The sequence below is a fragment of the Saccopteryx leptura genome, chromosome 8 (genome assembly GCF_036850995.1).
Source record: "Saccopteryx leptura isolate mSacLep1 chromosome 8, mSacLep1_pri_phased_curated, whole genome shotgun sequence".
NCBI classification, from domain to species: Eukaryota; Metazoa; Chordata; class Mammalia; order Chiroptera; family Emballonuridae; genus Saccopteryx; species Saccopteryx leptura.
This window is the reverse complement of record NC_089510.1, coordinates 52,969,781-52,996,747: the sequence shown is the minus strand read 5'-3', so window position 1 is coordinate 52,996,747 and position 26,967 is coordinate 52,969,781. Positions and strand designations below refer to the sequence as shown.

Below are 26,967 nucleotides of genomic sequence, written 5' to 3'. Positions count from 1 at the left end.
AGGGTGTGGGGGGTCCGTGTCTTGGGCCATAGGGAAGGAAAACTTGCCCTGGAAAGTGAGAGTGGCTGATCACAGACTTTCAGCATCTGTCCCTGAAGACCCACGTGGCAGTTGCTGGGCCAGTTTAAGGAATGGTTCTCGACATTCTGATTTTATTTTTTATGGAACCACTTCTGTCCTCATTGTTTCACAAGTTGGACTAGGGACAGGGAGCATCCGTCAGTTCAAGCCTCTCCCTAATTGCCGTTCTTAGCTGGTATGCTTTCTTCCTGATGGAATCTGTGGGTTCAGCTAAGGCTTTTGACAGTTGGCAACAGGAATATTCAAAGCCTTAATTAAATTCCTGCCTGTCCAGTCGGCCGTGTGCCAGTTGCTGACACAGACCCTAAGCTTGTTCCTGTCATGCCCGTGGCTCACCCTCACTGTTCGCTCTCCTACTGTATCCATGCTGTAAGTTTTATAGGCATTTTTTGGTGAGCTAATTTGCTGTGGGGTGTTAATTCTCCTTTCTGCCTCCGTGTTCATTTATTATTTGGGTGAGCTGCTACTCAGAAATGGGGTTGAGGATTCTTTGTCAACTAACTCCTCAGCACCGTTGGCTTATCTCCTGTTGTTTTTCAATTTTTAAATCACCCACTCTTGTTCTGTCATTCATCATAGAATCTATTTATTACAGAAGAAGCTGCCTTGAACCAGGGGAAGATGTTCAGGGTCCTGTGCTGCAGGCTGGCAGGCAGTTACAGGCATTACATAGTCATGATGCAGAATAGCTTTGTCTAGCTCTGGGAGACATTTGTCCAGCAGATTTTCTTTACGTCCCACCCTCTAGGCCAGTGGTTCTCAACCTGTGGGTTGCGACCCCGGCGGGGTCGAATGACCAAAACACAGGGGTCGCCTAAAGCCATTGGAAATACATATTTTATTTAGAAATGTATTGTATAATAAATATGTATTTCCAATGGCTTCAGGCGACTCCTGTGTTTCGGTTGGTCGTTCGACCCCCACCGGGGTCGCGACCCACAGGTTGAGAACCGCTGCTCTAGGCTCAGCCTTTCCCAGCATCCATTCAATTACTCAACAGAGATTCAAATAAATACTGACAAGCCCCAGAGTCTGTTGTTCCCGGCCCTGAGGATCTCTCCGCTCATGCTGATGTTTTCTGCTGTAGCTTCCCAACTGCCCGGTGCCCTGGGGGCAGCCTGTATCCCCCCCCCCCCCCCAGCCTCAGCTCGCTCAGTCCTGCTTTCTCTCCTTTCCGTCTCCCTGCGTTCTGACCTGGGCAGAGCCTCCAGCCCAGCTATACCCTGCAGCTGTGTGAGCTTGCACGTGCATACAGGGACAGGCCCATCCAGGAACAAAGGACATGCAGGAGATTCTCAAAAACTGCACCATCACCCCCCTTCCTACCCCTTATCAAGCTTAGAAGAAGGCAAAAGTGTTGCTCTGAACTTTGGAGGGGCTGCGGAGACAGAGATCCTGCCGCTGCTCTTTGCTCAGGCTCCGGTAGCCTGTCCTTTGCATACATCAGAGAAATACCTAGAGGTTAGTGCCCTTAAGAATTCACTTTTAGTCACTAAGTACCGTATTTTCGCTCCATAAGACGCACCTGACCATAAGACACACCTAGGGTTTTAAGGATGAAAATAAGAAAAAAAAATATTCTGAACCAAATGATGTGTTAAAATAGTTAATAAAATACTGTATTTTTTGCTCCATAAGATGCACAGGCATTTCCCGCTCCATTGGGGGGGGGGGGGGGAGTGCGTCTTATAGAGCAAAAGATACGGTGAATCTCAAGACAGCACCAAGTTCTGAGTAACTGTCCCCAGTACAGCAGGTGGGTGTAACATCGCAGCGAGCCGCCATCTGCTGTCTCTCAGCCTCCTCCTCGCCGTCCAGCATGCACAGGACGAGCCCCCTCTTTTTAAAGGCCTTATGAGGCCATAAAGGTTTTTGAGGACATTTTATAGAGCTGGAGCATAGTTTTACCATTTCAAATTATTATAGGGGTTATGGTTACTGTATCTTTATTTTTATGACAAGTTGTCGGTATGCCCTTGATTTATTTGATCCTGGGCTTTTGTTCAAGAAAACAACCTCCAATTAAATGTGGTTCCTGTGGCAAAAACATGATTCTCCTTAGAATGACCCTCATTGGGGCCGTTTCCAGAAACTCATTATGGTGAAAAGTCAGGGCTGCCTATTCATGTTCATGAGCATTTCTCCTTGTGGCCACTTGGTTTTCCCAAGTGGAGGATTAGAGAGGACTAAGGCTGTGGACTGGCCCAGAGGGGACTGCAGGGAGAGGGAAGAATCTTCCTGTGGAAGCGAAGTGGGTTGCTATTTAGAACCGTACTACTTCAGAGACGGAAGGAACCTTAGCCTGAACAGGCTAGGAAGCCACGCGAGACCCTAGGACTTAGGCCCGGGCACTCTCTGTACCACACTGACTCTCCTAGGGGTGTCTTGGGCACACACATAGCATCAATCCAGTCTTAGAACACTTGAGTATTTCTGCTGTAACAGAAATACCATCACCTGGGTGGCTTAAACAGAAACTTGCTTCTCACAGTTCTGGAGGCTGGAAAGTCCAGGCACCAGCAGATTCAATGTCTGGTGAGAGCCTCTTTCCTGGTTCATAGATGGCTGTCCTCTCACTGTCCCTTGTATAAGGGCACTAATCCCACTCATGAAGGTCCCACTCTCAAGTTCTAGTCACCTCCTGAGAGTCTTATCCTAATACCTCCTAATACCGTCACACTGGGGGTTAGGATCCAACATAGGAGTTTTGGAGGAGCACAGACATTCAGTCTGTAGCACTGTCCTGTTACTCTGAGAAGAGAGCACAACAGTCACATCTTTTGAGAACTCTTTACTTTTTCCCAAAGTGGGGAGCAGATATCGCTTTAACCTAGAAGAGATTTAGGGGCTATTAGAGATAGACACTTATCAATGCTTTGGGTTTTGTAGGACTTGTCTCACCAACAGCATGAATTCGCAATGAGGCACAGAGAGACCACCAGTTGACTTAGAAACTGATATTGTGGCCCTGATCTGCCCCTTACAATGCCCGTGTGTGATCACTGGCAGGTCATCCCTTTTCCAGGCCTCGTTTCTCAGCTCCCTGGGCTTTAGGATGTGATGGGCTCTGTGTGCTGTCACAGATGCTGTAGGCGCCCCACCCCGGCCCCTGCCCCAGGCAGGTAGCCCCATTTCCCGCTGCTGTGATTGTTGGCTGAGGGTTTGCAGATAGCATTCCCTGAATCCGTTTTAGGTTCTGCTTCTGAGGAACCCGGTCTAAGACACCTTCCTCATGGCGTTTCAAGAATCAAGTCAGATTCCATATGGGGAGCCTCTGAAAACTAAAGCATCAGTGGGGGTTTCAGTGTGGTCCTGGACCAGGCTCCAAACTAGCAGCTGCAGCTTCCTGGCTGACAGCCTGGGACGCAGGCAGGTCAGGCACCCATCAGGGCAGGGCTGTGCCCCTGCATCCCAAGGATGTGAACCCAGGCTTCTCTTCCTTCCCCACCTAGCGGCCCAGGAGAGAGGGCAGGCAGCAGAAATGGGTTTACTTGAAGCTGAATAATTTCTATGGAATGCTAAGTAGTGGATGAACACGCTTTCCCCATATTGGAAGGAAAGAACTGGAGCTGCAAATCATTCAGACCTTGGAGCTGAGCAAGGTCAGAGAAATTCCTGCCTTTGCTTCAGATGCGAGGGGTACAAAAGTCCCATTGCGAACACCAGTATACTAAGAGGTGCCAGTTTCAGCATATTTTCAATCCCTAAATATTTATTTAGAGGTAAATTTGGTGTGTGTGTGTGTGTGTGTGTGTGTGTGTGTGTGTGTGTGTGTAAAATGAGAAGAATATTGAAAGGGAGAGGGGGAGTTGTGTCCCTGAGGTCTGGAACACTTGCAGTGTCCCCAGTTAATCATTGATGCCTCAGGGTCTGATGGGCCACTGGGGTTGGCATTGCTGCTGGGGCCAGAGTACTTGCTAATGGAATGCTAAGGGCACCCACCCCTGGCACAGTTAATGATTTATCTGTGCCCAGTTACAGTGCTCTATGCTCCTTTCTCTGGAGCTCACAGATGCTGAGTGCTCCTCTCCTGGAGGTTAGAACAGCCCCCGCCCCATGGGGCGGAGGAGAAGATGATGATATGCAAATTTACTGCATGACTGGATTCCCCAGGGGCTCCATTCTGTAGAGCAGTGGTCCCCAACCTTTTCTGGGCCACGGACCATTTTAATGTCAGAAAATATTTTCACGGACCAGCCTTTAGGGTGGGACGGATAAATGTATCCCATGACAGAGACAAGCATCAAGAGTGAGTCTTAGACGGATGTAACAGAGGGAATCCGGTCATTTAAAAAAAATAAAACATCGTTCAGACTTAAATATATTCAATAAATAAAATGGAAATAATGTAAGTTATTTATTCTTTCTGTGCGGACCTGTACCAAATGGCCCACGGACCGGTACCGGTCCGCAGTCCGGGGGTTGGGGACCACTGCTGTAGAGTTTCTTTTCCTTAGTTGTTTTCTGAAAATTTGCTTTTAACAGACAAGACTCATGCTTAAACAGAGCAATTGTCTGATATGCCTTTGTGTGAACCTTTATGCCAAGATAGTGCTATAAGATGACACAATTTTATATAGGTATGTGACATTTGTCACCTTCAAACATGCGTAATGTTTGTGTAGCATTTTTATTTCCATTGCTGGATTTAAATAGTTTGAGGGCCTCCCCTAATTAGTGAATTTTGTGCTATACATTTATTATGTAGATACACTAATATAAAAGGAACACATTTTCACTTAAATTATTTTTCTATTTTACAAAATTCAGGTATGTTGTTTGCAGAAATATCAGAGACTAATAGTTAAGTAAAAGGAGAAAAGAAGAGATCCAGAGACAACCATCGTTAGTACTTTTTTTCATATTATGATAGATGTGAGAATTGCATGTGGTCCCTGTTAACCTACATGCTATGATGGGGTGCAGGAGCTTTGGTGAGGCTGTGATGGCTTCATTGTGGCCTGCTTCTGGGGGAAGTGACTTCAGAGTAAGCATTCCCTCACAGGTAGTCAGTCTCTGTCATAAGTATAGTTTAGATTTTGATAGAAAAGAGATATTTTTCTCCAGAAATTATAAATAAGATTGGTAATAATGATTTGGAGTTTTTTTCTTTCTTTTTCATTGAGGACTAACTACGGATTAGTGAGGATGGGAGGCAGGCTTGTGAGATTTATAAAATGGCACAAAAGGTGTGACCAAAAGTAACCAAGGAGGGGATTGTCTCCTTTGGGGATTGTATCTGTGATTCCAGGCCTCCTTTCTTGGGAAGACATCTACATCCTGTCTACTGAGAAATGAGTGTAAGTATGATCTCGGGGCTTGGCACCTGGGAAAATAAGTGAGGACAGAGACAACAACTACTGCTGCTTTTTAAAAAAATTTTATTTATTCATTTTAGAGCAAAGAGGAAAGAGAGAGAAAGGGGGGAGGGGAGGAGGAGGAAGCATCAACTCCTATATGTGCCTTGACCAGGCAAGCCCAGGGCTTTGAACCAGCAACCTCAGCATTCCAGGCCAACACTTTATCCACTGCACCACCACAAGTCAGGCAACTACTGCTGTTTTTAGCACAGTTATTTCTTCCTTAGCTGCTTGGCGAAGTAAGTGCCCGGGCATGCATGTGCTAGCCACTTCCCCTAGCCCTTTCTCCCACACGCTGAGATAGCATCCGCTCTGGCCTTGCTGGGGGTGTGAGGGGGATTGTTGCTATAGGTCATTGAAGATTTCCATTGTAAATTCCATTTGGGGTCATCTGGTGAATTTTGGTTTTGTTTCATCTGTATTCATTCTCATCTCAGCGTGGATACATGAGTGAAAGCACTACATAAATAAAAGCCACTGTGTTTTGTAACACAAACGTCTTTCTCAAGAGGTCTCTGTGATGTCTTCTGTGTTTGCAGTGCTAACATCCCACTTCTGGGTCCCCGACTGTGTATCGATGGGCCAGTCTGAGCCCTGCTCCTCCTGAAGAAGATTGTCTGTTCGGAAGGGCCTGTTGAGTTTCAGGGGCTTGCGGGCCTTTGGGGAACTTTCTCTGAAACTCAACATGGTTTCTGTTCTTAAATTTATCTTTCTCTGCATATCCCTCTCTTTGGGGAAATATTCTTCCTCTGAACAAGTCACTGTCAGGCTCAGATGCATCAAATACTTTAAAAAGTTCTTATTTAAAATACATACTTAGCCCTCAACAGAGATTAGTGCTTACCAGTATCAGAGAAAGTGCAGTCTAGGGCAGTGCTGCCGACAGAAGCACTGTGCAAGGCGCTTACGTAGTAGTAACTTTTCTGGTAACTACATTAAAAAGTAAAAAGAAACGGTGAGATTAATTTTAATAATATACTTCATTTAACCCAATATGTTAAAAATGTTATCTTTTCAACATGTAACCAATATTTTTAATTATTGCACTATTTTACACTTTTTTTCATCATAAGTCTGCAAAACCCAGTGTATAATGTATGCTTGCAGTGCTTAGTAGGATGAGCCACATTTCAAGTACCCTTCACCACGTGTGGCTAGTGATGCCATGCTGGGCAGCTCGGGTCTAGAACCTTGCTCCTCAGGGTGAGTCCTGGGGACCATCAGCATCAGCATCCTCTGAGAGCTTCTCTGAACTGGAGAGTCTCAGGTCCCACTCAAGACCTATAGAAGCAGAATCTGCATTTTAACAAGTGATTCATTTACATATCGAGTGGGAGGCACTGCTACTTTCTACCTTCATGATCTTCTGAAATCTACTCAAACTCTCTGGGTCTCAATTTTCTCTTCTCTAAAATGGAGGTGAAAACAGTATCTGCTTCAAGGGTTGTCATGAGGATAAATGAGTTAACACATGTAAAGGACCCAGAGCAGTACCTGGCACATAAGAAGTCTTCCTTATATATAAGCTCTCACCTTTCCTTTTTTCCTCGAAGGTCCGCGGTTACCCCGAGCCCCAGGTGACGTGGCACAGAAATGGGCAACCCATCACCAGTGGGGACCGCTTCCTGCTGGACTGTGGCATCCGGGGGAGCTTCAGCCTCGTGATCCGTGCTGTCTGTGAGGAGGACAAGGGAAAGTACACCTGTGAAGCCACCAATGGTAGTGGTGCCCGCCAGGTGACAGTGGAGTTGACAGTAGAAGGTGAGTCCTAGGCAGTGAGAGCCCTGGTGGGAGCCGTCTGCTTCCCCGGGGCCTGCAGCTCCTGCTCCAACCCTCTCTTGGGAAAGGAACCCACAAGAGAAAGCACATCCATCTCTGAACTCAGGGCTCTAATCTGATGGGGGAGATGTGGTCCCTGCAAGCAAGGGAGGCACCCAGGAGATAATGTCTGTCAAACTACGCAGCACCTCGCGGCCCTGCTGCAGCCTTCCCATGGCTTCCCCTTGCACTGAGACAGACCAGACTCCTTGCAAAGCCCTGCCTAGTCTGGGCCTGCCTGGCTCTCTAGACCGTCCCCTGCCACTGCTCACCTGCTCACCCTGCTGTGGTCACACGGCTCTCCGCTCCTCCTGGAGCAAGGCCTCAGCGCCTGCACCCTGCCGTCCTGTCTGAGGAAGAGCTCTTCCCCTCGCCCTTAGCTGACTTGCCCCCTCACCCCCTTCAGGCCTCTGCTCAGATGTCCCTCCTTAGAGACCCTTTCTGACCACCCCATCCCCGGGGCTCGCCACCTGCTCACTCCACCTGAGTGTTTTCCTTTGGGACTCACATTCCATTATCTCCTCTGTCCCCCACCGCCGAGTGGAAGCTCTAGGAGGAGGGAGATGTTACCTTGTTTACTGGTGTATCTCAGCGTCTAGAAAACCTCCTATCTCATGACAGATGCTGAAGTATTCAGAGAATGAATAAACAGTATTAATTGTCACCATTATAAAACATTGTAAGTTCTTTTAATTATTAAAAATTTTGTAAAACTCAAAATATATGATAGAAACACATCACTATTAATGCTGTTAATACTGATTATTTTGCCGGCCAGGGCACACACAAGAAGCACCCATTTGCTTCTCCACCCCTCCGCCGCGCTTTCCTCTCTGTCTCTCTCTTCCCCTCCCGCAGCCAAGGCTCCATTGGAGCAAAGATGGCCCGGGCGCTGGGGATGGCTCGGGCGCTGGGGATGGCTCCTTGGCCTCTGCCCCAGGCGCTGGAGTGGCTCTGGTCGCAATATGGCGACGCCCAGGATGGGCAGAGCATCGCCCCCTGGTGGGCAGAGCGTCGCCCCTGGTGGGCGTGCTGGGTGGATCCCGGTCGGGCGCATGCGGGAGTCTGTCTGACTGTCTCTCCCTGTTTCCAGCTTCAGAAAAATGAAAAAAAAAAAAAAAAAAAGAAAGAAAAAAAACCTGATTATTTTGTCTTTTTTCCCCTCATTTTTACATAAAAAAATTCTATTTACTTTAAAACTTTCAGGTAAAATATTTGACGATAAGTAAAGCTGTTTCTTTTGCTGCTAATGCCTCCTTCACATGCCGAAGCCACGTCTCTGGTGAGGACATTTCTGGTTCCAGCTGTGGCTGATGCTCACAGGCCTGGTGTCTGAAAGGGTGGGGGCCTGTCAGACCCTCAGAAGTTTGGCAAGGTCCCCTCTACCCTTCCAGGCCTTCAGGACTTGTACATCAGAGGGTCAGATTCACTTTCTCCTCTCTCAGAAGGTAGTTCACCCAATCTGAGTTTCAGGGGCCACTGTATGTGAGGAGTAAGGTAGCCAGGGAAGGTTCCAGAAGGTGGCACAGGGCACTTGGGCCAATGTTTTCCCTGACTCCCTACGTCATAGAAGGACAGACTGTTTCAGAGAACAGAGTACACATAGTTTAGATAATTTCCCCAAATTCTTTTTTTTTTTTTACAATTTTATTTTATTCATTTTAGAGAGGAGAGAGAGAGGGAGAGAGAGAGACAGAGAGAGAGAGAGAGAGAGAGAGAGAGGGAGAGAGGAGAGAGAGACAGGGGGGAGGAGCTGGAAGCATCAACTCCCATATGTACCTTGACCAGGCAAGCCCAGGGTTTCGAATCGGCGACCTCAGCATTTCCAGGTCGACGCTTTATCCACTGCGCCACCACAGGTCAGGCCTCCCCCAATTCTTTAACTGAGTGACTTGTTCCTTGTGATGACTCTAAGTTCCTGTGGGCTCTAGGGCATTCCGGATGGAAAGTGGCCCCGTCAGAGTCTCTGAGCCTCAGCCAGTTCTGGCGCTGTTCTTTCCCCAGTACTGTGCACTTTTCAACACCCTCACTTTGAGTGGAGGCCCAGAAATAGAAGATACTTTATTACTTTGTATTAGTCCACTTGGGCTGCCAGAAGAGACCGCATGGCCTGAATACGGGAATTGATGCCTTCACAGTTCTGGAGGCTGGAAGACCAAGAACAGGGTCCAGTCAGGTTTGGTTTCTGATGAAGCCCGTCTTCATGGTTTACAGATAGCCGACTTCTTGCTGTGTCCTCACATGGCCGAGAGAGAGAACACACTCCAGTGTCCCCCCTCCTCTTCTTACTAGGACACCAGCTGTCCTAGTGTTGGATTAGGGCCCTAGCATTATGACCTTATTGAACCTTTATCACCTCCTCACAAACCCTGTCTCCAAATACAGTCATAGTGGTGTGGGTTGGGGGTTGGGGCTTCAACATTGTGGATTTGGATGGGGACACCAAAAATTCAGCCTAAAGCACCCCATTTCTGATATTCTGTTTGGAGCTGGGAAATGGGTAATTATGAGTCAGGGGTCCAAGGTTCTGGTCCCTGCTTTTACCAATCAGATGTGTGACTTTAACCCTCTGGACCTCTGTTTCTGCAGAATAAAGTGTTTGAATTCAGTGGACTCTAAAACCCATCTAGTCCTGGTTTTCTACGAGCCATTTTAAAGGGGTGGAGTAGGAGTACAGGGAGGTATATAAAACCCAGGTGACATGCCACCCTGTGTTCAGTTCCCACTGTTGAGGAAGTTAGACCTGATGTCTCAGCTCAGAAAGAAAAACTGAGCAGGTCGTGATACTTCGGGCAGGGGGCAGGAAACAGGCAGGAGAGGCAGAGCAGAACGAGGAACGGCTGCACTCTCAAACCTGCCCGTGCCCTTTGATTTTAATTTGGGGAAACTCGGGTCCAGACTGTTTCAGATGTTGTATCTCTTCTAGGAGACACATAGAAGGCCTAAGGTCTGCAGCCTCTGTACATGTGAATGGGCCTATACACACTCTGCTTCTGCACCCAAGGCCAGGCTCAGCCGATGCGTGGTATGGGCCCCGTAGCCCATAGGCCTAGAAGGACCCACTCCAGTCCCGTCTGCCATGGATAACTTGTTGACAGTGCCAGGCTAGCCCTGTTACAAAGGGACTCTAGCTGCCCACCTGCCTTCTTGCCAGTGCTCTGCTGTGCTTCTTACTTGGAAAGAGCAGAGGTCCTGGAGTTAAGAGTATAATTCACAGGTGCAGCCTTTTGACCCCCTAGTGGTCAACTTTAGAAAGCAGTATTGTCAAATGGTCTTGAATTTGAGCTCCACCAATTTGTAACATTCTGGAACTTTATTTTCTTTTCTGTAAGCTGGAGCTAAGGGGTGTCCCTTGGCGTTGTGTAAGGATTGGTGCAACTCCGGCAAAAAGTAAGCACCCAGTAGATGGTAGCCTTGTAATATTTGAACCGGGTGTTAACATCCTGAGAACTGCTTCCACAGCAAAATCCTTGCATGGGGTGTAGAGGAGGAGGCTTCCTCATCTGATGTCCAGTTTGGTAACCAGGATAACATACAGCACCCTCATGAACACAGGCACCTTGATCACAGGACCATTCATGATCTATGCCAGGCATCCCCAAACTACGGCCCGCGGGCCGCATGTGGCCACCTGAAACCATTTATACAGCTCCCGCCGCACTTCCGGAAAGGGGCACCTCTTTCACTGGTGGTCAGTGAGAGGAGCACTGTATGTGGCGGCCCCCCAACGGTCTGAGGGACAGTGAACTGGCCCCCTGTGTAAAAAGTTTGGGGACCCCTGATATGCAGTGGGATGCAACTATAGTCTAAGCCCTAGAAAGACTTCCCAAAGCCAGCCCTGACATTCACCCACCTCCAGAGTACTGGTGACAGAGGCTTGGTGCAGAGCAGGGAAGACACGTGATACCTGCCTCTGGGAGCATCTCTCTAATGAAGGGGCCTCTGGCCTCTTCTCTAGCACAGCACTATTCATAGAAACATTGTGTGAACCACATATGTAATCTTTTTTTTAAGTGATAGGAAGGGAGATAGAGACAGACTCCTGAATGTGCCCAGACCATGATCTATCCAGCAACCCTGTCAGGGGAAGATGCTCTAGTACCCAAGCTATTTTTAGTGCCTGAGGCTGATGAGCTTGGACCAACTGAACTGTCCTCAGCACCCAGGGCCATGCTCGGATCAATTAAGCCAGTGGCTGCGGGAGGGGAAGAGGGAGAGAAGGGGGCAAGGGAGAGGGAGAGAAGCAGATGGTCACTTCTTCTGGGTGCCCTGATGGGTAATTGAACCCAGGATGTCCACATGCTAGGCCGACAATCTATCTACTGAGCCACAGACTAGGGCTTACATATGTAATCTTAGATTTTCTGGTAGCCACATTAAAAAAGCAGTGAAATCAATTTTAATGAAATTATCCCAGTATACCCAAGATACTATCATTTCAACATATAGTCAATATAAAAATTATTATTGATTATATATATAAAGATACTATACATTCTTCAACATTTGAGTGTATTTCATACGTACAGCACATCTCAATTCACACTAGCCATATTTCAAGACCTCAGTAATCACATGTGGCTAATGGCTACTGTATTGGGCAGCACAGCCTTAAACAAGGGATAAGCAAGGCTTACACAGAGAAAGAGGGAAAGCCTACACGTATTGATATAAACAAGGTGGTGGGTGGTCATGGGCAGTCATACCCACAGAGTGAGTGTTAGGGCATGGGGTGGAACGAGAGGTAGTGCTGAAATGATGGGTGCACCCCAGACCTGGTGGTCTGAGTCTGAGAAGATCCTTTGAGTTTCAGAGACCAGAGGGTCACTTCAAGTACTAGAGGGTTAATTTTGAGGATTTGAGTTCAGGGGCCCAGGGGAAGCCAAACTAGCATGCCCAGAGGAAATCCAGGCTTCAGAGTGGCTCATACTCACCTTATTGGATTATTTCGGGGGGATACACAAATCACCTGGGGAATCTTGCTATGTACAGATTCTGATTCTGTAGGCCTGGAGTAGAGCCTGAATGTCTGGGATGGGCCCAAGAATTTTTATTTCTAACGAATTTTGTAGTGATGCTGATACTGCTGATACTGTAGTAGTTTGAGAGCCAGTTGGCTAGTTCTTGTACCCACTGTATTACGGTTCTCCAGAGAAACAGAATAGTAGATCATTCATACAGGCATACCTTGGAGATATTGCAGGTTTGGTTCCACACCATTGCCATAAAGCAAGTATTACAACGAAGTGAATCAAAATCTTTGTGCTGGTGGAGGGTCATGCCTTCGATTTGTAAAATACGCAACATCTGTGAAGTGCAGTAAAGCAAAGTGCAATGTGTGTGCAGAGACAAATCCTTTGGAAAGAATTGGGTCACGTGATCATGAAGGCAGACAAGTCCCAAGATCTGCAGTCAGCAAGCTGGAGACTCTGGTGAGCTGGTGGTGTAGTTCCCTTCCTCCAAGTCCACAGGCCTGAGAACCAGGAGAGCTGCTGGTGTGGTTCTAGCCCAAATCCCGCAGACTCAAACCCAGGTAGAGGTGGTGTTTCAGTTCAAGTGAAAGGTGGGAGGAGAAAAATGATGTCCCAGCTGAAAGGCAATGAGGCAGGAGGAATTCATTCCCCTTTATATGAGAGAAAGTCAGCCTTTATATTCTACTCAGGTCTTTAGTGGATTGAATAAAGCCCACCCACAATAGGGAGGGCAGTCTACTTTACTCAGTCTATTGATTTAAATATTAATCTCATCCAAAAACACCCTCGCAGAAACAGCCAGAAAAATATTTGACCAAATATCTGGGCATCCTGTGGCTCAGTCAAGTTGGCACATAAAATTAACCATCACAGTAATATTTGATTATAATATCCCGGATTATTTCATGGAACCTGATCAACTCATTTATTCTTTTTGAACTACCTACTGAGAATGTCAACTAAATAACCTAGAGATGCTATAAGAGTTAGCCATGGATACATGATATGGGCTGGGAAGACAGAAGGGGAACGTGCACATACAAGTTGTGAGAAAGCAGCAGCAAAGCCAAGAAAAGATGTGTAGAGAGTCAACTGTAATCTAATTGTAGCTAACTTCCATTCAGTCCTTACTCTATGTTGCTGACAAGACTGGGATTGGTCATCCTTAGGACATGTACTGCTGCTGGTCCATTCTACAGAGATACCGGGTGAAGAAATGAGCTTAAAGCGTGGCTGCCGGGTAGTGGCCCCTTTGCAGGCCCCTGGTCACTAGGTGTGTTATGAGGGTGACCAGTTATCCCAGTTTATGCCTGCTCTCCCAGTGGAATTATAAATAGCGCTTCCTTTGATTTTCAAAAGAGTCCCAGTTTGTATACAAATTACAGAGTTTCCATAGCCATTACTGACATGTCTGGTGCATCAGTGGGTAGAGCTTCGAAGGTGATGTTGATAAAGGATTATTCTGGGGGAAGAAGAGTAGGAAGAGCAATAGTTTCAGAGGAAGTAAAGTTTATTTTCACTTCTGAAAAATAAATTCGAAGGCATTAACTGCTCTGCATATGAATAAACATTTTAAATTTAAATTAAAAAATTTAAATAACATTTTAAATGAAAATCTTTCACAGTAGTGAATATGTTATTTGCTGGGGAATAGATCTGGCCAGGCGCTTCCTCCTCTTGGGGAGTTTTCTTTGAAATAAATAAGTTGGAAGAGCAAAAACCTGTTCTTCCAGGCTTTCTGGATCTGGCCTTGGCCCTCACTCTTCTCTCTCTATTAGGCACCCTGTCCTTCATGCAGATTTCTTCCTCTTCTGCCTCCATTCCTCTAGAACTCTTTCCCACCTTCCTCCTTTTTAGGAGATGAGTTCTGACTGCCTACTTTAGTCTCTGTCAGAAAGCAAAGACATGTCCACTCCTTCTAGAGTGTCTCGAGAGTGGAGCGAATCCCTCCATCCATTGCTCTGCTCTGCTCCTCTCTGTTGGGCATGGGAGATAGAGCAGTTCAGATGGGGTCCCTGCCCTCTTGGAGCTGACTTTCTACTGGGAAAGGGAGACTGTAAATAAGTAACACATACAGTGTTTGTAGTAAACTTCACTGCCCCCTGGCCATGCATGAGAGAGAGGGCCAGGTGGCAGACTACCTAGAACCGCAATGGTGAACCTTTTTATGAAAACCACCCACTTTTGCAGTGCTGGTCAACCTGGTGGGCTGGGGGGACCAGGTTGACCAGCTCTGCAAAAGTGGGCGGTTTTTATAAAAAGGTTCGTCATCAGGGACCTAGAATGTGACAGCAGAAGAGACAGTGACCCCATGTCATGGGAGTTAAGGGAAAAGAGCAAGCCTCTGAATTTAGAGTTACTCTAACTCAGGGATAGTAACTTTTTTATACCTACCGCCCACTTTTGTATCTCTGTAAGTAGCAAAATTTTCTAACCGCTTACCGGTTCCACAGTAATGGTGATTTATAAAGTAGTGAAGTAACTTTACTTTATAAAATTTATAAAGCAGAGTTACAGCAAGTTAAAGCATATAATAATAATTACCAAGTACTTTATGTCAGATTTTCACTAAGTTTGGCAGAATAAATCTTTATAAAACAACTTACTATAGTTAAATCTTTTTATTTATACTTTGGTTGCTCCGTTACTACCCACCATGAAAGCTGGAAAGCCCACTAGGGGCAGTAGGGACCAGGTTGACTACCACTGCCTAACTGAAGGGCAAGGGAGCTGGGGTATTTATCCATTGTTTTCCAGTCTGTAGCACTGGAGGGCTTCTTCCTGAGACATTAGTTCTCTACCACTCTGGCTTACACTGAGTTGAACCCAAGTCGGCTCCTGAGACCAGAAATAAAGCCCTGCACAAAGAGTTATGGGGTTTTTTGTAGCCACAGGTTAGAATGAGAAACAGCAAGAAAGTTGGTGGGGCCAGAGCAGAGTGAATAAAGTGGAACGGGGAGACGTCTGGAGAGCCAGGTCAGCGTGGACCACTTGGAGCCTTTAGACTTGGTGATGGGGCCTGACCTGTGGTGGCGCAGTGGATAAAGCGTCGACCTGGAAATGCTGAGGTCGCCGGTTCGAAACCCTAGGCTTGCCTGGTCAAGGCACATATGGGAGTTGATGCTTCCAGCTCGTCCCCCCTTCTCTCTCTGAGTATTCAAGAGGTAAATGACACGATATGATTTAGGCAAAGAATCTTACGAAAGTGGAGGAGGTTGCCGTTGGTCGTCTCTCTGTAAGCATCAGTTTCCTGGATGTTGACCAAAACAGTTGTTTCCATGCAGAAAACATTTCCCAGATCCAAACCAGAGATCAGTGTGCTGTATCTTTTAATGGCACATTGGCCAATGAAATGATAGAAAGTAGCTCACTCCTGCCCCTCCCCTCCCCGTCACTATTTGGCCTTGGTTCCTCTGTCCCAGAAAGATATATCAATATTTTCCTCTGCTCTTCTCTCTACCACACCACTGGCTCAGTGGGTTGCCAAGAGCTGTAGTCTTTGCCCTCCCTTTTAGTTGCCCCTGCCCAAAATGAGCCTGGGCTCCCGCTGTCCGCCTGGGGCTGGCCTCCTGCCCATTTCTCTGCAGGCACACTTCCTGCCCGGCCCAGCCGCCCCTCAGTACTGAGCTTCTGCCCTCTACACCCCCCTGAAACCACTGTCCTGTAATCCAAGGCTCCCTGGCCGTTTAAGAGAGAAAGGGTCAGGTGGCAGGCCGCCTAGAATGCGGCAGCAGAAGGGAGAGTGATCCCAGACCATGGGATTTAAGGGACAAGAGTGGCCCTACTGACCACTAGTTCAGCTATACTGGCGCCATGGACACTGTCATTCTTGGGCAATTTTGAATTCATAGGAAATGCTCCTGTGCCATTTTTCTTGCCACTACCCTGTTTGAGGGACAGATTTTTCGGATCCCTTTTATTTCCACATTGGACTGGGTTGATGACATTACGTATTTTGAGCCCACGTCTGTTTACATTGGCTGAGTTTTAAATTACTATATTCCTCAAGAATGTCTGTTGTGATTCTCCTTTTTTGTTCTCATATTTTTTCTCACTATCTTCTTTTATCTAAATTTCCTACCTTCTTAAAAACATTTAACTATATTTCCCATTTATATTCTTTATAAACTCCTTTTAATCTGTTATACCAGGGGTTGTCAACCTTTTTATACCTACTGCCCACTTTTGTATCTCTGTTAGTAGTAGGATTTTCTAACTGCCCACTGGTTCCACAGTAATGGTGATTTATAAAGTAGGAAAGTAACTTTACTTTATAAAATTTATAAAGCAGAGTTACAGCAAGTTAAAGCATATAATAATAATTCCTTACCAAGTACTTTATGTCGGATTTTCGCTAAGTTTGGCAGAATAAATCTTTACAAAACAACTTACTATTAGTTAAATCTGTCTTTTTATTTATACTTTGGTTGCTCCGCTACCGCCCACCATGAAAGCTGGAACGCCCACTAGTGGGCGGTAGGGACCAGGTTGACTACCACTGTGTTACACTCTCTAATTACCCTTCCTTTTTAAGGGTCATATATACCTTTTTTTTTTCCATTCAGCCGGAATCTTAAAAATGAATTGAGTGTTTTGTCCTTTTTTGTCTCATCAAAGTTAATAATATAAATGTGGTAAAAGTGAAAATTACTCTCTGCCCCACTAGTCTCTCTGCTGTGAAATAGTTTTGTGTCAAGACTGCCTTGGCAGAAGCCTCATTTATTTGCTCTCCCAAAGAGTTAGATGACAAATTACTTGGTCTCATTCTGTTCTTGAAGGATGACTCCCAGATTTCCTTTGCCTGACTCCCTTTCCTCCTTTATTTCCACCATCCACTTTGCCTTTGTCTCTTTTTCCTTCCAAAATGTACAGCAGCACCCCTTGCTGGCCCTGCTTGACGTCTGCCTCTGAGCCATCATCTTATCCGGTCTCACTCCACCCCACCCCTCGCGGCCATCTCCACCCTGGCTGGCCCTTCCTCAGATGCTCCTAGTTCTAGCCTCTTCTTCATTCATCAGGTTTTATTGAAGGTGTTAACTTTGTTCTAGAACCTCAGAGAAATAAGACTTGATGATTGCCCTCAGGTGATTGATTTTCTTTTTTTTTTGAGACAGAGAGTCAGAGAGAGGGATAGACAGGGACAGACAGACAGGAACAGAGAGAGATGAGAAGCATCAATCATTAGTTTTTTGTTGTGACACCTTAGTTATTCATTGATTGCTTTCTCATATGTGCTTTGATGGTGGGCCTTCAACAGCCGAGTAACCCCTTGCTCAAGCCAGCGACTTGGGTCCAAGCTGGTGAGCTTTGCTCAAACCGGATGAGCCTGTGCTCAAGCTGGCGACCTCGGGGTCTCGAACCTGGGTCCTCCGCATCCCAGTGTGACACTCTATCCACTGATTGATTTTCTTGACTTCATATTTCACTATTACAGTGCAGTTAAGATTCAACACCGGGATGTACCTACTAGGTACTGGCTGTGTGGTCCTGTGTGGGATACTCAGTACTCCGTCAGGTCCTTGCTGCAAGAACGTGGTTGGTCAGTTAAAACCTACACACAAAAACTAAGTTAAAATCATCAGTCATAATGCAGCCTGGGTTTTTGGTTTGTTTTTGTTTTTGCCAAATGATTGGCACATTGGCTCTGTAAACTGGGAGGAGAATGAGATCTCTGAAGACTGAAATGGTCTATAATGTCTTCTTAGAGAAGAAAGGACTTGAGTTAGTCCTGGAAGAAGAATTAGACCAATTTGCACAGCAGATTGTGATTCAGATGATGGGGATGGGAGGAAAGTGGAGAGAATTAGGGCCTGGAGTGGAGAGTGGGTAAGGGATGGGTAGAAGCAGAAAGGAGCAGGCAATAAAGCCGAGGGACAGAGTGGGAGGAGGCTGCAGAGGGCTGAAGCATAAGATCAGGCTGTTTCTAGAGCCACATCCATTTCAGTCTCTGAACGGACTGGATTCTGGCCATTGGTGGTGGTTTTTCCAGTTCCATCCTGCTTCTAGCTCTCTGGATGAACTACTCCCTTAGCCACAACCACAGGGACATGCTAGGTAGTTCCTTTGACTCAAATCTTTTTCAACTACCTTTGTTTTTCTGAATGCCTGAGTTTATTCCAAGTATTTGGATCCCAGGGTTTTTTTGTGTATTACATATTCTTTGATACACCATCATTTTGCATGATCCCCAACAAAAATGGGTTGCTTATTAATACCTTGACTTTCCAGAACCATGCTTAGAAGACTTTCTCGTATACTGCACTTGCCCATCACATGGCTTTTGATCAGACACCTGGACAGCAGATGGCAGCCAGGTGACTTCCCACCACAGTAGGGGCTCAAACTGGATGTAAATTTTTCTTTGTTTCTTTTCTGATAAAATGATGCAAAATCAGTCTTATAATTTAAATGCTGCCACTTGGCTTAGTGTGTTTGCAGAACCCAATGGAAAGTGGGCTCTAGGGAAGTGAGCTGGGACACATGGGGTCTTGGCCTCTAAAAGAAATGTCGTCTCTGTGCTGAGCATCTAAATTTCTCTCTAGAGTAATTATTTAAACAACTAACAGATCATGGGCTATAACTTATAGAACTGTTCCTCCAATACAAAACGGTGTCACTGTTCCTTTGAGCTCATTGAAGAGGATATATGACTGCCTTATCCATGAATGACCAGGAAATCGTTTCTTGAGTGTTTTATTTCAACCCCCTGAGACACAATTGACTATTTTTTACGTTTATTTTTCAAATACAGTTTATATTCATATTACTTTGTGTTAGTTTCAGGTGTGCAGCATGGTGGTTAGACAATCATGGACTTTAGAAAGTAATCTCCCTGATATTTTCAGTACTCACTCGGCATCATGTATAATTATTACAGTGTTATTGGCTGTATCCCCTATAGGTTACCTCCTCAGTACTATTTTGTAACTACCAGTTTGTGCTTATTAATTCCTTCGTCTTTTTCACCCATCTCCCCAAGCCCCCTCACCTAGGAATTGATACTTGAGTGCAATTTCCTGGTTCCCAAAAGAATTCTTGAAATGTCTACTTGGTGCCGTGGAAAGCCCTCCTTAGCCTATATGAAAAGATGTATTTGTTATTGAGTATCACAACATAAGAATAATTGGAGAGGTACATGCAAAAAAATGAAACTAGACCACCAACTTACGCCATTCACAAAAATAAACTCAAAATAGATAAAAGACTTAAATGTTAAGTCGTGAAACCATAAACATCTTGGAAGAAAACATAGGCAGTAAACTCTCTGATATCTTGTTGGGAAAATGAGTTGTAAAATTTGTACTTTTTGAGTTTGCTCACTTTTATTGTTAAAAATGGTGCTGGGCAGCACCAGGTATGTGATCTGTAAAATTGCAAATTACCTTCCTGCTTGGGAAGGGCCATTGTCTGCCAATGTTGCTGGAGGAGAGAAGGAGAGGAAGGGAAAGAATCAAGATGGCAGGGAAAGAGAGAGAATGCAGGGTGCTGAAGGAGAAGCTGGGGAGCCAGAGGTGGGGGCTTTGGGACTGGTGACACCTTGGGATCTAGGAGAAACCAGAGAAGAGTCTCCTGGTTGTAGAACCGGATAATGTATCAGACGGAAGTGTTTTTCCCTGTGTGTGTTGCTCGTCAGTTGGTACAAGTCTTGAATAAAGGAATGGCCCACCATTTTTGGCTCCACTGTTTCTTTACCATCTGCCCGAATTCAATGAGAACCTGCATGTGAATGGCTGCTACGGCCGCAGCTACTGGCTATACATATCTTGTAGCAATATTTTTGCAGATTTATCTCCATGGGCAAGTGAAATAAAGGACAAAATAAACAAATGGGACTATATCAAACTAAAAAGCTTTTGCACAGCAAAAGACACCATGAACAAAATTAAAAGACAGCCCATACATTGGGAGAACATATTTGCCAATACTTCTGATAAGGGGTTAATAACCAAAATTTATAGAGAACTTCTAAAACTCAACACCAGGAAGGTAAACAATTTAATTAAAAAATGGGCAAAGGACCTGAATAGACACTTCTCCAAAGAGGACAAACAAATGGCCAATAGGCATATGAAAAAATGTTTAATGTCACTAATCATCAGAGAAATGCAAATTAAAACCACAATGAGATATCACCTCACACCTGTCAGAATGGTGCTCATTAACAAAACAACACACAGTAAGTGCTGGCAAGAATGTGGAGAAAAGGGAACCCTCCTGCACTGCTGGTGAGAATGCAGACTGGTGCAGCCACTCTGGAGAACTGTATGGAGTTTCCTCAGAAAATTAAAAATAGAACTGCCTTTTGCCCCAGCTATCCCACTTTTAGAAATATATCCTTAGAATACTAAATCACTGATTCAAAAGAAGAAATGCACCCCCATGTTTACGGCAGCATTGTTTACAATCACCAAGATCTGGAAACAGCTTAAGTGTCCATCAGTGGAGGAGGGGACTAAAAAGTTGTGGTACATATACACCAGAGGTAGTCAACCCTTTTTATACCTATTGCCCACTTTTGTATCTCTGTTAGTAGTAAAATTTTCTAACCGCCCACCAGTTCCACAGTAATGGTGATTTATAATGTAGGAAAAGAACTTTACTTTATAAAATTTATAAAGCAGAGTTACAGCAAATTAAAGCATATAATAATAATTACTTACCAAGTACTTTGTGTCGGATTTTCGCTAAGTTTGGCAGAATAAATCTTTATAAAACAACTTACTATAGTTAAATCTATCTTTTTATTTATACTTAATAGTTGCTCTGCTACCGCCCACTATGAAAGCTGGAACGCCCACTAGTGGGCAGTAGGGACCAGGTTGACTACCACTAATATACACAATGGAATACTACACAGCCATGAAAAAGAAAGAAATCTTACCTTTTGTGATGGCATGGATGGACCTGGAGATTATTATGCTAAGTGAAGTAAGCCAGGCAGAGAAAGACAAATGCCATATGATCTCACTTATATGTGGAACCTAATGAACAAAGTGAACTGAGGAAAGAAATAGAGACAGAGGTGGGGACACTGAGCAGAGGGACAGCTGTCAGAAGGAAGGGGGATGAGGGGATCGGATCAGAGAAGATGAAGGGATTAGTTAAATTATATACACGGAACACATAGATACAGATCACAGGAAAGCAAATCCCAAAGGGAAGGGGGGAGGGAGTTAAGGGGAGAGGGCAAAGGGGGGTAATTGGGGACAAGGGGTGGAGGGGAGGGAGTTATATTGAGCGGGACACTTGAATCCATGTTAACACAATAAATTAAAATAAAATAAAAAAGAATGGACATGTGAACATCCCTGCTGGAACAGACTGTAACAGTGAACTTCAAAGCTCCCTGCCTGAGTAGAGACTGTAGAATGAATAGTTTGTATAGGTTGAGACCCCATTTATACAGTGACAGGCAGCCCCGGCTAGGGGCCCATTAACATTTTTTATTCAATTTATTGTGGTGACATTGGTTCAAAAAAACCATACACATTTACATGTGCAAACCAGACATCATCTGCACACTGCATCATGCACTTATTTCCAAAAGTAAAGTTTCTTTCTATCCATTTTTGTCTCATTTGTCCACTTCCACCTCGCCCACCCTCCTTTCCCTCTATCATAGACTATTGTCTGTGTCTGTGTGTTTTACATATATATATATTTATTGTTCACTTATTTATTTATTTATTTTAGTGAGAGAAGGGGAGGCAGAGAGACAGACTTCCGCAAGCACCCAGACTGGGATCCACCTGACAAGCCCACCAGGGTGTGATGCTCTGCCCATCTGCGGCCACTGCTCTGTTGCTTAGCAACCAAGCCAGTTTTTTTTAGTACCTGAGGTGGAGGCTGTAGAGCCATCCTTAGCACGTGAGGCCAACTCTCTTGAGCCAATCAAGCCATGGCTGCAGGATGGGAAGAGAGAGAGGAGAGGGAGAGAGAGAGAGAGAGAGAGAAAGAGGGGGGGGTGGAGAAGCAGATGATCGTTTCTCCTGTGTGCCCTGACCAGGAAGCAAACCTGGGACATCCACACGCTGCCGACACTCCACCACTGAGCCAACCGGCCAGGGCCTTTTTTTTTTTTTACTTAATCCCTTCACCTTATTTCATGCAGCCCCCCCGACCCACCTCCCCTCTAACAGTTGTAAATCTGTTTCATGTATCTATACTTCTGTTTCTATTTTGTTCACCAGTTTATTTTGTTCATTAGATTCCACATATGTGTAATTCCACATTAGCATAATAACCTCCAGGTTCATTCGTGTTGTAGCAAAAGGTAAGATTTCCTTCTCTTTTGCAGCCAAGCAGTATTCCATTGTGTAAATGTACCACAGCTTTTTTATCCACTCATCTACTGATGGGCACTTGGGCTGTTTCCAGATCTTGGCTATTGTAAACAACACTGTACTGAACACAGGGGTGCATATAGTCTTTCAAATTAGTGTTTCAGGTTTCTTTGGATATATTCCCAGAAGTGGGATTGCTGGGTCAAAAGGCAGTTCCATTTTTAGTTTTTTGAGGAAACTCCATACTGTTTTCCACAGTGGCTGCACCAGCCTGCATTCCCACCAACAGTCCACAAGAGTTTCCTTTTCTCCACATCCTCACCAGCACTTGTTCATTGATTTATTGATGAAAGCCATTTTGACAGATGTGAAGTGATACCTCAATGTGGTTTTAATTTGCATCTCTCCGATGATTGAGCGTTTTTTCATATGTCTATTGGTCATCTGTATGTCCTCTTTGGAGAGGTGTTTATTCAAGTCCTTTCCCAATTTTTTTTTTTTTTTGTATTTTTCTGAATCTGGAAATGGGGAGAGACAGTCAGACAGACTCCCGCATGCGCCCGACCGGGATCCACCCGGCACGCCCACCAGGGGGCGATGCTCTGCCCCTCCGGGGCGTCGCTCTGCCGAGACTAGAGCCACTCTAGCGCCTGGGGCAGAGGCCAAGGAGCCAACCCCAGCGCCCGGGCCATCTTTGCTCCAATGGAGCCTTGGCTGCGGGAGGGGAAGAGAGAGACAGAGAGGAAGGAGGGGGGGTGGAGAAGCAAATGGGCGCTTCTCCTATGTGCCCTGGCCGGGAATTGAACCTGGGTCCCCCGCACGCCAGGCCGACGCTCTACCGCTGAGCCAACCGGCCAGGGCCTCCCTATTTTTTAATTGGGCTGTTTGTCTTTTTAGTATTGAGATTTTATAAGCTCTCTATATATTTTGATAATTAACCCCTTATCAGATGTATCATTGGCAGAAGTGTTCTCCCATTCAGTGGGTTGCTTTTCATTTTGATTATTTACTGTGAAAAAGCTTTTCAGCCTGACCAGGCAGTGGTGCAGTGGATGGAGCGTCGGACTGGGATGCGGAAGGACCCAGGTTCAAGACCCTGAGGTCGCCAGCTTGAGCGCAGGCTCATCTGGTTTGAGCAAAGCTCACCAGCTTGGACCCAATGTCACTGGCTCAAGCAAGGGGTTACTCAGTCTGCTGAAGGCCCACGGTCAAGGCACATATTCGAGGGCAATCGATGAGCAATGAAGGCGTTGCAACAAAAAAACTAATGATTGATGTTTCTCATCTCTCTCCGTTCCTGTCTGCCCCTGTCTATCCCTCTCTCTGACTCTCTCTCTGTCTCTGTAATAAAATAAAAATTTAAAAATTAAAAAAAACTTGACCTGTGGTGGCGCAGTGGATAAAGCGTCGACCTGGAAATGCTGAGGTCGCTGATTCAAAACCCTGGGCTTGCCTGGTCAAGGCACATATGGGAGTTGATGCTTCCTGCTCCTCCCCTCCCTCTCTCCCTCCTTCTCTAAAATGAATAAATAAAATCTTAATAAAGTAAAATTTTTTAAAAAAGTAAAAAAAATAAAATAATATTTTAAAAAAGCTTTTCAGTTTGATGCCGTCCCATTTGTTTTTTCCCTTTGTTTCCCCTGAGCAAGGAGATAGAGTGCCAAAAATATTACAAGAAATGTCTGCCATTTTATTGACTTTGTTTTCTTCTAAGATTTTTATGGTTTTGTGACTTACATTTAAGTCTTTAATCCATTTTGAGTTTATTCTTGTAGATGGTGTAAGAAGGTGTTCTAGTTTTATTTTTTTGCATGTGTCTGTTCAATTTTCCCAACATTATTTATTAAAGAGATTGTCTTTACAGTATTGTATGTTCTTGCCTCCTTTATCAAATATTAATTGACCATAAAAGCATGGGTTTATTTTTATACTCTCTATTCTATCCCATTGATGTGTATACTTGTTCTTGTGCCAATACCATGGTGTTTTGATTACTATGGCCTTTAGTATACTTTGATGTCATGTAGTGTGATACCTCCAATTTTGTTCTTCTTTCTCAAGATTGCTGAGGTTATTCAGGGTCTTTTGTGGTTTCATATAAATTTTTGGAATATCTGTCCTAGATATTTGAGATAGGTCATTAATATTTTAATAGAAACTACATTGAATCTATAGATTGCTTTGACTGCTATGGACATTTTAATGATGTTAATTCTACCTATCCATGAACGTGGTATATACTTCCACTTATTTGTATCTTCCTCAGTTTCTTTCTTCAGTATTTTATAATTTTACCTTTTATAAAAAACCAGTACAGGTCTTGTACCTCCTTGGTTAAGTTTATTCCTAGGTACCTTTTTTTTGTTGTCACAATAGTAAATGTGGTTGTTTTCTTAGTTTCTTTTTCTGATAGTACATTATTGGTGTATAAAAAGTCTACCAATATCTGAATATTAATTTTGTATCCTACTATTTTGCCTAATTCATTTATTAGATCTAGTAATTTTTTGGTGGAGTCTTTAGAGTTTTCTATATACGGTATCATGTCATCTGCAAATAATGACAGTTTTACTTCTTCCTTTCCAATTTGGATGCCTTTTATTTCTTCTTCTTGTCTGATTGCTGTGACTAGGCCTTCCAGTACTATATTGAATAAGAGTTGTGAAAGTGGACATTTCTATCTTGTCCCTGATCTTAAGGGAAACACTTTTTAGTTTTTGCCCATTGATTATGATGTTGGCTGTGGGTTTATCATATATAGCCTTTATTATGTTGAAGTATGATTGCTGTATTCCCACTTTGCTGAGATCGGTACTGGATTTTATCAAATGGTTTTTCTGCATCTATTGATATGTTCATATGATTTTTATCCTTCATCATCACTTTTATTGATTTGCGGATATTGTACCAACCTTGAATCTCTGGAATAAATCTTGATTTTTTTAATGTATTGGTGGGTCTGGTTTTATTGAAGATTTTAGCATCTGTGTTCATCAGGGATATTGATCTATACTTTTCTCTTTTTTTACAGAGACAGAGAGAGAGTCAGAGAGAGGGATATATAGGGACAGACAGGAATGGAGAGAGATGAGAAGCATCAATCATCAGTTTTTCGTTGCGACACCTTAGTTGTTCATTGATTGCTTTCTCATATGTGCCTTGACCATGGGGTTACAGCTGACCGAGTAACCCCTTGCTCAAGCCAGCAACCTTGGGCTCAAGCTGGTGAGCTTTTTTGCTCAAATCAGATGAGCCCGCTCTCAAGCTGGTGACCTTGGGGTCTTGAACCTGGGTCCTCCACATCCCAGTCTGACGCTCTATTCACTGCATCACCTCCTGGTCAGGCTACACTTTTCTTACTTGTAGTATCTTTATCTGGTTTTGGAATTAGAATAATGCTGGCCTTGTAAAATGTGCTTGTTTTCTTAGTTTCTAAAATTCCCTCCTTTTGAATTTTTTGGACTAGGTTGGGAAGGATAGGTGTTAGTTCTTCTTTCAATGTTTGGTAAAATTCACCTGTGAAGCCATCTGGTCCAGGATTTTTTTTTTTTTTTTTTGTATTTTTCTGAAGTTAGAAACAGGGAGGCAGTCAGACAGACTCCCGCATGTGCCCAACCAGGATCCACCCAGCATGCCCACCAGGGGGCGATGCTCTGCCCATCTGGGGTATTGCTCTGTTGCAACCAGAGCCATTCTAGCGCCTGAGGCAGAGGCCATGGAGCCATCCTCAGCGCCTGGGCCAACTTTGCTCCAATGGAGCCTTGGCTGCGGGAGGGGAAGAGAGAGACAGAGAGGAAAGAGACAGGGAGGGGTGGAGAAGCAGATGGGCGCTTCTCCTGTGTGCCCTGGCCGGGAATCGAACCTGGGACTCCTGCACGCCAGGCCAACACTCTACCACTGAGCCAACCGGCCAGGGCCCAGGATTTTTGTTTATTGGGAGGTTGTGTTGGGGTTTTTTTGTATCTTTTGTTTTGTTTTTTATTGTTTCAATTTCATTAGTTGTAATTGGTCTATTCAGATTTTCTGATTCTTCTTGATTCAGTTTTGGACAATTGTATGCTTCTAAGATTTTATTTATTTCACCCAGGTTGTCTAATTTGTTGGCATATAGTTAGTTGTTTGTAATATTTTTTTACAATCTTTTTTATTTCAGTGGTCAGTTGTTACTTCTCTTTCATTTCTGATTTTATTAGTGTCCTCCTTTTTTTCTAGGTGATTATAGTTAAAGGTTTCTCAGTCCTTTTTATTTTTTTGAAGAATCAGCTCTTAGTTTCATTGATCTTTTGTATTTTTTGTCTCTTTTTCATTTATTTCTACTCTCATCTATATTGTTTCCTTCCTTATCTTTACTCTACACTTTGTTGTTCTTTTTCTAGTTCTTTCAGGTGTAGGGCTAGATTGTTTGAGATTTTTCTTGTTTCTTGAGGCATGCCTGCAATGCTATGAACTTCC

General features: G+C 44.6%; 1 protein-coding gene across 3 annotated transcripts in view; it reads left to right on the top strand.

Annotated features, from left to right (window-relative positions):
* The window catches only part of MYLK (myosin light chain kinase), a 291,028-nt gene that overhangs the window by 128,431 nt on the left and 135,630 nt on the right, over positions 1-26,967 (top strand). For all 3 annotated transcript variants that reach the window (XM_066347834.1, XM_066347833.1, XM_066347832.1), the window contains one exon: positions 6,995-7,202. Coding sequence is in view for 2 of the 3 variants with exons in the window: in XM_066347833.1 (XP_066203930.1) it covers positions 6,995-7,202 (208 nt within the window). In the remaining variant the exon portion in view is untranslated. The remainder of the gene's footprint in view (positions 1-6,994; positions 7,203-26,967) is intronic.